Source organism: Notothenia coriiceps, unplaced genomic scaffold (assembly GCF_000735185.1).
Source record: "Notothenia coriiceps isolate Sejong01 unplaced genomic scaffold, NC01 NC01_scaffold00027160, whole genome shotgun sequence".
NCBI classification, from domain to species: domain Eukaryota; kingdom Metazoa; phylum Chordata; class Actinopteri; order Perciformes; family Nototheniidae; genus Notothenia; species Notothenia coriiceps.
Genome location: NW_011359861.1, coordinates 29,133 through 43,971, shown reverse-complemented (window position 1 = coordinate 43,971; position 14,839 = coordinate 29,133). Strand labels below are relative to the sequence as shown.

Genomic DNA, 14,839 nt, shown 5'->3' with positions numbered 1-14,839 from the left:
CATCTTATAATTCAGTCTGGAGAATGCACCAGACAGCATCTAAGACCTGCAAAAATCTAAATGTTCTAGGGGGAGGCCCCCCAAACCCTTCGTGCGTCATTTCGTCNAAGGACAATTTAAGGTAAAACCTAATAGAGGTGTCATACATAATAACCTAATAAAAGTAAATGTAACAACTACTACAGTGCAACAAAACAGGAAGATTAAATGTGGTCTCTTAAACATAAGATCTCTAGTTAATCTTCCTGTTTTGTTGCACTGTAGTAGTTGTTACATTTACTTTTATTAGGTTATTATGTATGACACCTCTATTAGGTTTTACCTTAAATTGTCCTTGGGCAGACACACACACCGTTAATATTGGGTATTTTATTGGGTTCGGGATGATTAATTAATGATTAATGATTAATTTCATCAGGCTTGATTGATAAATATAGTTGAGTATCATCCGCATAACAATGAAAATGTACAGAATGATTCCTTATAATACTCAGACTGCAAGGAATCTGGGTGTGATCCTAGATAACAAACTGTCCTTCACTGCAAACATTGCTGCTACAACCCGCTGCTGCAGATACACGCTTTACAACATCAGGAGGATACGTCCCCAGCTGACCCAGAAATCAGCGCAGGTTCTGGTCCAGGCTCTCGTCATCTCACGCCTAGAATACTGCAACTCCCTCCTGGCTGGTCTACCTGCATGTGCCATCCGACCTCTGCAGCTAATCCAGAATGCAGCGGCTCGTCTGGTCTTCAACCTTCCTAAATTCTCCCACACCACGCCGCTCCTCCGCTCCCTTCACTGGCATCCAGTAACTGCTAGAATCCACTTCAAGACACTGGTACTTGCGGATCTGGCCCTTCCTACATCCAGGACATGGTTAAACCGTACACCCCAGCACGTGCACTCCGCTCTGCATCAGCCAAACAGCTCGCTGCACCCGCACTGCGAGGGGGACCCAAGTTCCCATCAGCAAAAACTCGTGCTATCCTGGCTCCAAAATGGTGGAATGAGCTCCCCATGGAAATCAGGACAGCAGAAAGCTTACACATCTTCCGGCGCAGACTGAAAACTCATCTCTTTAGACTCCACTTCGAGCGATTCAATTACTAACAAAGCACTTATATACTGATAAAGGGCTGGCTTATCTAAAGCCAGTTGAGTAGCACTTGAAATGTTTGGCTCTATGAAACCTGATGTACTTATATGATTCTGTTTTCTTCAAGGTTGTATCTTCCTGGTCGAATGTACTTACTGTAAGTCGCTTTGGATAAAAGCGTCAGCTAAATGCAATGTAATGTAATGTAATATGTATATAAATATATATATATAAATAACATATAACAATACAGGGTTTACTACTTAATCCGTTTTTAAATGGAAAATATTGGATTTACATTACAAAAGCAGTGTTTCTCTAACATTGTCTAATGTTTTTAAGGTCATTAACCAAAATTACTCAGACCAACTGCTATAAGGAATCACAGTGGTATTAAAGAACAATTTGATGGAGGAGCACAAAACCCCGCAGTAATTGTTGTTTTGTAACGCAACCATTACATTGTTTTTTCCCCCCCTATTTATTTTCTTTATACATGTTCCCTGTACTGTTGACACTGCTTTGTTGAATTGGAAAATATGAAAACATGATTTTCTTTTCTTTTGAATCCCTATTGATCCATGAACCCTTGTTGAGGGAGACCCACCTGCCCGCAGCAGGATGACCTGGTCGTCCAGGGCCAGCTCAGAGAAGTGAGGGATCCTCTTAGCCCACTCCACCAGGGTGAAGAGCTGCTTGTCTGCGGCCTGACAGATGTTGGTCACTGGATCGTTGGGCTGAAGAAAGCAGATTTAGAGTTTGGGAATTATTTCATCTTTGAACTACAAATATAAACTGAAAATCATCAAATATTTGAATTAACAGTCATTACGAATTTTGCAGAAAGCCCCTCAAATGGATGCATTTTGTGGTTCATTTCCACCATTCAGACTACTCACAGAGCTGCCACCTGAACTTCCATCAGCATGAAGCTCCGTCTTCTGCTCTATAGCCACCTCCGCTTCCAAAATCTTCTCCACCGGCATCTCCTCGTTCACCACGCTAGTCGACTCCACCTCGCCTTCTCGTTCCCTGTTCCTCTGCCGTTCCTCTTGGACAGCTGCAGGGGTGGAGGGAGAGGAGCACAGAAGAAAACAATGAAGGACAAGAAAAGGGAGGAAGAATAGGATGATCAGAGTAAATGTTGGTGGGAAGGATGGGCGAATGCAGGTCAATAGGAAATAATGAAGGAGCAGGAATGGTACAAAGGTGAAGGAATGGAGGAAGATAGATTAGAGCATAATTAGAGACAACAAGAAGAACGCAGCAAAAATGAAAATAAAAGCAGTTGAAGAGGAAATGACCGAAGGATAAGTAGAATGTGCCACCAGACAACCGAATGGAGAAAGAGAGAGGTACGAACATGACGATGAAGAAGTTGCATACAAAAAGGACAGAGGGAAGTAAAAGTGCAAGACCAGAACAACATAGATGTGGAAACGAGTGAAACAAAATAGAAATATATATAATTCATAATAAGTCTCTCATGCTATCTTTCATACTTCTTTCAGGCCCACTACCAATATGGATGTAAAGATATTTACAGCAACATTCAGGAGGGACTAACAATCTTAAAGTGGGAATTTTGCCAAAAAGGAAACCTTTTTTTTTTAATAAATAAGTGTATTTCCTTAATCCGTTACACAGATTAAGAGGACAGTTTTTCTGTTCATGAAGTTCAAGAAAGAAGGTTGCTGTAAAAAGGCAAGAGCAATCAGTTCTATTTAAGTGCATATACCTCCAATGTATAAACCCCCCCATTTTGAAGTTTTGTTGAACCAATCATTTGACAAATTATGGACGAAGAGTTTATCCATTTCTGGTTAACTGCATAGGATCTTTTGATATACAGTACAGCTTTTCAGGTGATCAAAGAAGATTTGGAGGAATTCAATATGTCATCCTATTTATTATTTTGAAAAAATATGTGTTTTTTAAAGTCAACCACCCACACACATCAGTAGACAGAGACTCAGGTTATGTGACTTGCCAGGTCAGTGAAGAACTTTCCCATGGTTGCACTACTTAAAAATACCAATGTGAACTCCCTTAAACAATCCAAGCTGGTAGTTGCAGCTTACATGGGGAATCATTTCTAAATGTCAAATAAGTCATTAAGGTACTGTATTATCTTCCAGAGAGCTTTGTAAAGACATGTGCTATGTTTAGTGTTTTGGTGATTTGTACAAATAGCAGCAAACCTATCTTGATAGGGAAAATCTATTTAAAGTGACTTCATTACGAAACATGCACTATTATTCTGATGATTCACTGATTATCAATGTGTCCTGAATCCTGTATGTATGAGCAGAGCAAAGCAATGACTTTATATTATTACACTTGATACCACTGTCATCCTGCATTGGTCAGTGTGTCTGTATTAAGAAAGGAAACAAAAGGCGAGCCAGTCGTTTTGAGAAGTAGAATTGTCCCGGAAAGCTGCCTCTTTATAAGACAACACATCTTGATGGATGAGAAATTAAATGAACATCTATCCTTCCTCTACAAGCATTTAAATATCCATACATAAGAAGGATAAGGCTCATGGACAGTAGTAGATTTAGGGCAGTGCTTCTCAAAGTGTGGTCCGCGGATCACTGGTGGTCCGTGAGCACCCCCTAGTGGTCCGTGAGTATATTGGTAACATTTCACATTTGAAATTAATTAATTTAAGTTTTCCGCACTCTCGCGGGAATATCTCCGCAATGGAGCGAGCTTAATTTTCACTTTCAGTTGCATGATATAGCCCAGCGCAACACCTTCGTCAAACATGTCGCCACTTCTTTGTACAATTTTCAGGCGATTTGTAATCTGTTCTAGAAAAACGATGTGTTTTTGGATATTTGTGGAGTTAGGTGGTCTGCGAGTGTTTTTTTATTGGTTAAGTGGTCCTTGGTATGAAAAAGTTTGAGAAAGACTGATTTAGGGTAAAGGAGGATGACGAATAAAAAGAGTATGCATTCTAAGCAACTGTCACTGCCTCTGTAAACGGTTTTTAAAACAATAAGGGAAGGGATTTCTTTGAAAACTGGCAACAAAGTCTGGAAAGACCTTTTAAACTAGCTCCTTTTCATAGATGTAAAATCTCTCTGCTTCTTGCTCACTCATACAGACAGACACACGCCCCTCCCTCCCTCTTCTCCTTACATCTGTCGTTCATCTTGGCCACTACAGAAGGAGGGAGGGGGGGAGAGAGAGAACGAGAGGAAACAAAAAGAGGAAGAGAGGGGGAAAGGGGGTTAGTTTTTGCAAGGCTTACCCACCCTTATCTCCCTCTCTATCACTCTGTACTCGTTCTTTCAATGCACAAAATAATACTGACTTATTGTCAAGCTAAAATAAAAGTAGCCCTGTCATTTGCTAGGGGATCTATTCCTAATAAAATGATGTAATATAAGAAAGCTACAGTTGGCTCGTACCGACAGCGCCCGACAGATCTTTGCAGTTTGTGCCTACTTTCTTTTCAGCATAAAGCGCTATGAGCATGAATGAAAAGGAGCTATATAAATTCACGGGCACTGTCACAACGCATATTTAATTATGGGGTTATGGAGTGGACAACTCTTAGATTGTGATAGGAGTTTTAAAGTAGCGCTGGCCGATATTTCAATATGATAATTTATCGTCTTTTAATGGAATCAAATTGTGAGGAAGACATAAATCAAGAAAATCTCAAGTATCTCAAGGGGAACTATTTTCAGGACTGTCCTTTTGTTTTTGATAATTAATTTACTGTTCAGTTCAATGTAATCAACAAACTTGACTCCAACTGGCAACCCTCATTTCACAAGCTTGTCCAACCTCCAGGCTCCATTTCCCCAGAATAAACAAAGCACAGGACAGGGCTCTCTCTGTGTGATAATGGTGGACAATAAAAGGTGCACTAAGAACTCAAATGATAGCTCAAATAATTGGAGTATTTATTTACCTTTTTATTTATTTATTCTGCACTTAATTTCTTAATTCAATTAGAATAAACTCTAATATTTTTTTATATTTCTAATTATTATTTCGTTATGTATAAGGGACAGGCATTTCATAGTTTACTGCACACTGAGGGCCACCAAGGATCCGGTAGTTGTGTCCCTCAGCTTTAGGCAAAAGAAGACTTCTCAAAACACATCTGAAAGAAACCCTACTGGCGTGTCCTGCAGTACGATTTTAAGTTTTATCGAGCAAGCCCCTGAGTTGGGAAAAATAGTTTGAAAGAAAAGTTTGCAAAACGTCAGATTTTCTTATGAGGAAAAGGAATAGTGGGCTTTTTATTAGTAGCAAAAGACCTGAAGATCAAACTTGCCACTGGGAAACTAAACCAAATATGTGTGTATTAGAGTAGGAGCTTTTCATATATGCCCCTCCCCCAAAACTACTATTGGATCCTCTTTAACAAGATGTGGCGTATTAGATTCTGTGGTTCATCCGTTTATCCAAAACAACTTCACCACAGCAAAGTTAAGAAACCTTTCGAAGACATTTCTGTCAGCTAAATAACTATCATCAATATCAAATACAACTTTAAAACCAACGTTTTTTTATCATAATTTATTTGCAAACACACAGTGTAGTGCATTTAAACCTAAAATTGTGTCCGTGGAAAGGTGTAATGACCTCATTTGTAGGGGTCATGAGCAGAAGGGGCTGAGCACCGGCCATGAACAGGGTGTTCGAAGTGCCTCTGCTCTCTTACCTTCTCTCTTCATGCCCATGGCCAGGCACTTCTGGTAGCGGCAGTACTGGCAGCGGTTCCTCTGTCTCTTATCGACCAAACAGTCTTTACAGTCGCGACAGGTGTAGCTCAAGTCTTTGCGCACTGTGCGCTTGAAGAAGCCTTTACAGCCCTCACAGCTGTAGACACCATAGTGCTTACCTAGAGGATGAGGGAAGGAGGGAGGAAAAGCACCAAAGAAGTAAGACAATAGCGAGGACAACTTGTTTGAGAACTGATAAAGGATCTCAGGCCCTTACATCTTCTAATTTGTAGACAAAGAAGACAATGCAAGGCAAAGAAGATAACAATTGAACTAGTCTATTCACCGGATGATCTGTCTCCGCAGATGGCACAAAGGCGTTTCTGGGAAAGCATCGGCCCTGGGCTTTGGGGCGACATCTGATTCAATCCGAACGGAGGTTTCACATCATCTGAGCTGCTCACTGCATGAAGCCCTGACATGGACACTGTTGAATTTATCTGAAAGAATGACAGAGGAAAAGGTCAACACAAATACGAAACAGTTTGGCCAGATCGCTCCTGAGGCGTGTACTAGGAATCCAGTTCAACATACCCTGGATATGTTTGAGTTAACTAACCCAAAACAAACGCGATCTTGCTAAGCGGTCCTACAACGCTGGTTATGAACTCGGTAACTCAAGCCAGGGTTTCTCTGTCTGGCTGAGTGCGCGTTCACATGAAAGGGGCGGGGTTAGTAACATTTGACCGATCAAAAACATGGGCAAGCGTACTGACAGCGCAGCATCATACTTCCTGAATGAAAAGTAATCTTATAATATTAGACAAATATGAAGACGTTAAACTTTAAACATCCACGACTTAAACACTTTATCCAGGAGGCGTGTGGTGCAGTGCATAGAGCCTTGGTGTTGGGATCAGGGGGTCACAGGTTCAAACCCCACTGCCATCAGCATGTCGTTGTGTCCCTGGGCAAGACACTTCACCCCAAATTGCTCCTGTGGGGATTGTCCACAGTATTGAGTATGAAAGTCGCTTTGGATAAAAGCGTCTAACGAGTGACATGTAATGTCATGTAATGTAATGTAATAAAAGCCACATAGCTGCACCTGCAAGGTGAATGCAGCTGGTAAAAGAAAAAGTGTTTGAATGAGTACATTAACAGGTTTATGATATCACTGCCCCGTCTAAGACACGAGTGGATCTGACTTTAATTACATTTGACTTGAGTGTTTCGTCAACTTAATGTGTTGCTTAAAATAATACTTCTGCATACAGTGTGTGACACTGCAGTGCATGACATTAAGGATTTTGTGGGCCATCTAAGCTAATTTACAGATGGCCCTGAGCCCAATAGAGATTGCCCTGAAAAATGCGCGTGGACGAAATGGCACGAAGGGTTTGGGGGGCCTCCCCTAGAACATTTAGATTTTTCCAGGTCTTACTGTAGATGCTGTCTGGTGCATTCACTAGACTTAATTATAAGATGAACCATCACAATATTATATTGTAGAATTTCAATTTTATTCTTCATTTCACTTGTTTGTTTGTTCTTGTTTGTGTTTGCTCGCTTGCATGTCCTGCATAGCTATAAGAAATACTTAAGTTGTTGGTCAAGACACTTTCCATCTGATGAAGGCAAATGCCTTCCCAGATGTAAAAAAGTAGAAAACATTACTTTCAGCTGTAACTGCCAAAACAAACATTATTTACGCTATTATGGCCCCTGTTAAAAATGTTTGTAATGTTATCTACTGTAAGTTGGTCGAAGGAATGCCTCCTCATCCGGAAGGTGACCCGAGCAGACCCGAGCAGCAGTCGAGAGGAGCCGAGCGCATCCGCGAAGCACACAAAATGGCGACGTCAGATTTCCCGTTAGCCGGCAAATCTAAATCTCTTCGGTCAAAATAATTTCCCTTTAGCGCAATACCGCTTCAGTTGCGCCACTTATGTGACAGACAAGAAGAGTATGTGACAGACAATAATAGTCAATTCTAATGTCTAACACTTAATGTGGAGAAAGAGATGTCCTGTATGGGTTGATTGTGCGTTGATCTGTTGGTAATGCCTCGGGGTTCCGGTGGGCATGTAAACAAATGCATAATGCTGCGCTATACTTTGTGGCCTCACCCAGTTGCATAGCGACGGTTATTGTTTAGGTGTCTTTTAATAAGCAGGTAGTCCTATCATTAGCTAGAACTAGCTGGATCTGATCGATATGGACATAAATGGGAGTGAAGTCTAATCTGCCGGGAGAGACAGATCAGCTGCTGCTGACAAGTTGACACGCAGCTCTGCAGGATCACATGCAGCGGTAAAACACACACTTCAGGTTAGAATATCACACGTAGCTATTTTAATTAGCTCTCAAACTATCGTAACTAGTTATAGATATGTTTAGTTTTACTGTCGGGTCACTCATTACTGGATCCGCGAGCTGCATGATACTGGCATAATAGATTGCCCGATCGGGCAACCAGCAGGTGAGGCTTCATGGCCCGAGCTAAATACTAGATGGCCCCGGGCCATCGGGCAGTCCTTAATTTCGAGCCCTGTACTGGATACGGCTCAAGAAGCTGACTCAGATAGGGAAATATATGATACATTATGATCATGTGATATGAATGATAATGGGACACCTCAACGTCTGCACTCACAGTGCCGCAGACGTAATGTTACTTTGATCCGGTTGCTTATGTTGTGGCAGATATTTAAAGGTGACCTATCATGCAAAATGCACTTTTGTACATCTTTTATACATGAATATGTGTCCCCGGTGTTCCAGGGAACTCACCAAGTGTTAGAAAACACAACCCTCTCTATTTTCCTCCATACTCAAATCTCTTCTGCAACGGATCTGATACAGACTGATCCAGATTTGAACACTTCTATGACGTCACAGAAGTGACGCTACGGCTATTGGGCCAACTCCACCAATCAGGAGGAGACAGCCACGGAAATTGTCGTTCGAAAGCGCTGGAGACGCTGTAGTAAATATGCCAGGCCTGTAGATGGTGCTGTTCTCACAGAATCAGCCATGAAAAGACAGTGTTAAATTGAGCGAAATGAGGAATGGCTAAAATGCATGATCTGTTTGGTATTTTGAAAAATAAAAAGTATAAATATGCCTTATATAGGTATGGTCCTACACTATATTATTCAAATATAGCATGATAGGTCCACTTTAAGTAAACTTTCTTAACGCTAATGTTATATTAGTCAGATTGCTCTGAAGATGGGAGGTGATATTCTATTAATGTTCACGTTCAGTCAGTTGATTTTTGCCGGCCGTCTTTCCTGCAACGGCAGTTTTTCTGTATTTCCTTTATCCTGCAATATGACATGATAGCTTTAAACTCTGCACATTGAGCTCTGATTGGTCAGCAGGCGGTGCTTTCACTGAGTTGATCTCTTATCCTGGTCCGGAGCAGGTTTGCCATTCAGCATAAGTTACCATGGAGATCTACCCCGGTAAGAAATGAACCAGCCTCGTAGGACCGGAAACCCAGAGTTAACCCTGAAGTTACCTCGCTAAGCGAAAATCTGTATTCGTAGTACAGGCCTCTGACATTTCTATGATGATGTCTATAATGGAACAGGAAAACAACTGCATGTATGTATGTTTAACTAATATCCTCCAACAGTCCTCTCTTACCTGTGGGCTGCTGATGGGGCCGTAGCCTATTGATGGCGTGCCAGGTAGGCATGGGGAGCCCAATGAAGAGCTGATGACAGAAAAGGGGGAGCCGATGCTACTGATGGGGCTGTCGACCCCAGAGGTGCTGATGGGAGGAAGGGAGGTCATGGAAGCTGCGGATGAGGGAACCAGCGAGGGCGAGCGCTGGCCTGAGGGAGGGGAGGACACAGACGAACTGTCTGGGCTACGGGAGTCTATAAAGAGATGGCAAAAGGGAGAATATGCAAATAGAAAATCCAATCATTAATATCTCATTCATAAATTATAAGGATTTTTGTGTTTGAAATATAGTATCATTTAATACTAATAATTTGGTGCTGAAAAGGTTAAAGCTATAGATTAGAGATAGATATTTATATAATAATAATAATAATAATAATAATAATAATAATAATGGGATTGCACAAATTAAAGCTTATATACAACCAATCATTTGTATATATAACAATCTATCCCTAGTAAAAACAATTTCTTCAACTACAAAGCACACTTGCCTTTCGAAATATTTCACTTCAATTTAGAAAATTACAAAAAATTGTTGGCTTTAGGTCCATATGGGGTCATGAGGTAATTTTTCCAGTGAGTTTAGGAATTATTCTTTGGAAGTATGGTGTATTTTTTGGTTTTATGAGAACAATGTAATTGATAGCTAGTTGTCAATGGAAACTCAATGGCAGTAATGTCTTTTATGTGACCTCTAATGATGCTAATCATAGCCCTTTCCTAAACATCGGTGTAACCTCCTCATTGTCCAATAAGCTTTTTTGGTGTGAAGATTCAATAGTTTGTTGGGTAATAAAACTGCAATGGACAAAAAAAGGGCAATATTTGGTTGATTAATTATTCTCTACATTTCAGATTTACCATCTGTTTCTAGTCAGGGCCTGAGTCTGCAATCAAAAGAAGTTGTTCATTTCAGTTTTACACAAGACTTGTTTGACTGTCAACGTTTTATTTATTTGTTTTCATTTATGCTGTGGTGGTTAGTATTGTGCTTGGCTTTTCTCTGCATCTGACTGTCTACTGTATTTGTACTGCTTGAGGCTGTGCACTTGGTTGTTGTCTGATGTTATCTATTTTTCTTCCTTAAAACAAATTACTGACAGTAACGGCCATGTAAATACTTATCAACTCAAATGACACAAGGAATTGTGGTTTAAACATGACATTTCTTTCCATTGTTTTTTTTAATGTATTTTTGAAGTCAAGGTGCATGGCAAGATGGGTGGCAAACCAATGTGTGGCGAGAATGACACCAACACGTTCATGTTGTTACATTACTTTCCTGATGCAATGTCACTGTAAGGTGTTTAGGATCAAGGGTAAATTAAAACTAGACCCGTCAGTGAACTTAAACCCGACATCACATTGAAAGCAAGTTACATTAAGATGGAATTTCAAATAATCATGTTATTCAAATGCACTTTGCTTTGTTTAGATAAATGGTGGGATGTCATCTGTGCCACAAAATTACCCATAATTTCCATATCTAGTTTAACAACAGTTATGATGTGTAAGTATAATCAGTAAAGTAATAGCTAGAATTCAACATTAGTTAAACATGGGCATTTTTGTTTACATTCACGTTGTTGCATTGCTGATAACAAAAATGAGTGCTGTTATTTTCTCACCTCTACTGTCTCCCATGATGGTGGCTGGATCAAAGGGACTTGTTGGCAGCTGCACACCAAGGCGTCTCAAACAGCCTGCTATCAAACTCTAGACCGCGGACTGAGGCCCGGGCCGGAGTTGTTTTGGGAAACCAAAAACGGGTCTGAAATTCCAACACATGAGAGAGCTGCGCATGAGACAATGATGTGGCACAGAGAATGCCAATTTTGCCTTAACATTGTTCGACACAAATGATATCCCTCATGAGTCATGCCATTGCAAGGATATGAGCTATATGCTTGTCAATTTAAGTGCTTCTGTATTTCATCAATTCTTTGGCATTAGATGTGACGTTACAGCAGTAGTTTGCAAAGCTGTCAGCTGCTAAACTCATGGCTAACAAATACACTATGTTTAAAATAAAATAGTAAACATTATAATAACAGCAGAGACTATCTATTTCAACTATCTTCCACGCAGTGAGGAAAACGTCCCATTCTATGATATAGCTGGAGCCCAGACAGAAAGCAACAAACCACCGTTCTTGCAAGCTAACGTTAGCCACTATATAGCTCATAGACTAGCTAACACTTAGATGGGCCTACCGTAAAACTATGTAACTGAAATTAGCTATCTTTTTTGAATACACAATTCACAATTATACCATATTGCGACATGGTGTTCACGGCAAACGTGTCGTTAAAGTTACATTTAGTTGAATTAATGCTATTTCTGGTGTAAGCTGGCAAACAGTCTAAGTGCTATTAGCTACGTTTAGCCCCCTAACCTAGCTAGCTAGCGAGCTAGTTAGCTCTGGAGGAGATTTAGAAAGCCAAGAACAGACCATTTTAGAACTGGTTGCTCCACCTATGTCTCATTTCCCTAGACATAACCAAGCTACATATTGTAAGATATTTTGACGGCAAATAAATACGGATCACTGACGTTTTAGCGGCACAGCTTCTTCGTATGAAAATATGTGACGACTAGGCCCCGTGTGTGTCTGTTTCTCCCCCCACTTTGCCTCGTAGTCAACCCTCCCTCCCCCTGCAAGGATGAAAACATGATGATGGTGGAGGATTTGGCTTAGTGCTCTCTAACAGTTTAACATTGGCGCTGAATCACTGCAAAACACTGCAGCCCGGGTTGCTTAAAGGCAGAAGAAGGGATGTGTGTGTCTCACATGTCAGTGAGGGAGACGTATCGAGAGCAAGAGGTCAAGAGGTCAAGACAAGTTCAGCTCAGTGAGTGTGTAATTTGCTCAAAAGGTTATTGGAGGACATTGGTAAACCTGATGCAATGAAAAACAAAGTATGATACATCACATTTGTATTATCAGTGTTCAAATAGAGAATTATATCTGCTCACTTGAAGGAGCGGCAAACATACAGACTGATGATGACTGGAAGCTGTGGGAACCTTTGTAAAAGCATAAGTCGCAGACTATAAAAAAAGAGGAAAAGCCAGATATTGGAAGACATTGGATTTTCAATAAATTCATATATCGATATGTAGGTTTACCTCAACTCTACCTTTCACTTTATCAATTTATATTTTATGTGTGACTGGGTGTAAAACGCAAATGTCAGTTTGTGCTTTATACATTAAATTCTGGCTTTTTTGTAACAGTTTTTAATTGTTAACATAGATGTAAATATTTTGTCTCTTATCCAGAAGACATCAATTTAAACATTATAAAAAATGTATATCCTCACCATCCAAATAACAGTACACCTATATTGTGGCAACCTATTCATATGATCTAATGATTTTCACTAGCTAATTGGACAGCGTTTTTGAAATGCAATGTCAAGGAAATCCTTCAGGTAAAGATGGTTATGTAACAATGCAGCATCACTTTTAAGTGTCTACAAACAAAACAAAAAAACAAGGAAATGCATCAGTATAGTTTTGATGAAATGTTTTCCTTTTAGGGATGCTGGAAGGGTAGCACAAATTACTGTGACAATAAATAGTCCTAAAATCATGTTTTGCCATAGGAATAGCATAGTTACAAGAGCTTTTTTGTAATAATCATTAATCATAAAAATGCGATTATTTATTAAGTTTTTTTTGCATCACCCCGTCTGTACACATGTTTTCCATGCCTTTTTTCAAAATTGGCAAATAGGAATAACTAAAAACATGTGCTTGATTAGGGAGTTGTTTAAACTGTTAAAACTGTTGTGCTTGAAAGCTGCAGCTGTGCTTTTAGGCTCCAGCCATTTATGATGCTTGATCCCCATCAAGGGGGCTAAAATGGCATTACACAGTGTTTTATAATACATATCACATTACATTCTTCCCATTTACAAAATTAAAGTTGTATACACCCGTGAATACACTGTGCCGAAAGATATTTTCCTTGATATTATTAAGTTGATTCAGACAAAGTAATGGATAAGTATATATAATGATCACACTAGGAAATGTATTTTTGAAGTCGCATAGATGAAGCAGACAAGTAAAACAATACAACCCTTATTTCTTACTAGCGTTTGTAATTTCTTAAGGGTTTTTGTCCTGCTAACCTTTCAAGAGAAAAATTACTTTTCTGGCAATTGGCTCAAGAAGAAGAAACACAGACAATCACAACTGCGTTTGAAATTTCATTTTTATTAACAAGTAATCCTCTGCATTTTCACCTGTAATATGAATGATGACACACACACACACACACACACACACACACACACACACACACACACACACACACACACACACACACACACACACACACACACACACAGAGAGAGAGAGAGAGATAGGCTACATAAGATAAGAGACACATGAAAGCGACAGTTGGGAGAGATGGATGTTGCAATTATGTAAATAAAAATGTGGTCTTCTCCCTCGTATTTGGTGTGGCAGTGAATTTGGTATATTTTGGCTCGGCTTTCCTTGAAATTAAATAAAAATATTTAATTAATATAGCATTCACAAAATCCTTCGCAGTAAGTTTCTTTCTGAATCACTAACACACCATTCTATCAACATGGAAATAAACACCATACACATTTTAAAAAAAAAGGCAGCTTTTCATTTTAAATCCAATGAGCTGAGACAAAGCAACAAAAAATATGTCACCGTCCAAATATTTGAATGTACACTGTCTGTTCCTGCATGTGTGTGACCATGTGTGTGTTGGTGTGAGTGCTGCGTGAGGGATTAGCCTCAGTGTGTGTCCACCAGTGATTAGCCTGGTCAGTGGGCCTGTTGTGCATTCACTCAAGACATTAGCATATTAATGCAGCCTCCCTCTTGATCTCCCTCCCTCCCTCTCTCTCCCGCTCTCTCCCTCCCTATACAGCTCTTTCTCTTTCTCTATACATATTTCCCCGAATGAGTTGTCGCTTCCTGCAGCTTCAATCTATAAATATCACCAATTTACGTCTCTTGTGCTGTGAAGCAACGGACTATTTCACCACACAAATTTCAAGGTTCCTGGTCTTCTCTTTCCCTCCAAAAAATTTCCTCTTGTCCTCCTCTCTCTCTCTCTCTCTCTTTCTCTCTCTCTCCCTCTCTCTCTCTCTCTCCCCCGTCAGATCTTTGACTTTTTTTTCATCCTGCTCACCGTCTCTCTCCCTCTTTCTCCCACCACCTCATTCAAAGCCTTTACTTTCTCTCATTTTCCCTTTTCTTTCTCCAAGTCTGGCCCCCTGAACTTTGTCAAACACAGGATAAAACACATAGAGGCAAATTCACAGGGGCAAACACAGAGAGGGTAAGTACACACACATACGC

General features: G+C 40.1%; 1 protein-coding gene across 1 annotated transcript in view; it reads right to left on the bottom strand.

The window, feature by feature from the left end:
• The window catches only part of LOC104957485 (retinoic acid receptor RXR-beta-A), a 29,863-nt gene extending 17,732 nt beyond the window's left edge, over positions 1-12,131 (bottom strand). Inside the window, exons 1-8 of the mRNA XM_010785121.1 lie at positions 12,041-12,131; positions 11,116-11,258; positions 9,443-9,678; positions 6,135-6,288; positions 5,788-5,967; positions 4,248-4,268; positions 2,000-2,160; positions 1,706-1,837 (exon numbers count right to left, since the gene is read on the bottom strand). Of these exons, the coding sequence (XP_010783423.1) occupies positions 1,706-1,837; positions 2,000-2,160; positions 4,248-4,268; positions 5,788-5,967; positions 6,135-6,288; positions 9,443-9,678; positions 11,116-11,131 (900 nt within the window). The 5' untranslated portion in view covers positions 11,132-11,258; positions 12,041-12,131. The remainder of the gene's footprint in view (positions 1-1,705; positions 1,838-1,999; positions 2,161-4,247; positions 4,269-5,787; positions 5,968-6,134; positions 6,289-9,442; positions 9,679-11,115; positions 11,259-12,040) is intronic.
• Positions 12,132-14,839: the final 2,708 nt, after the last annotated feature.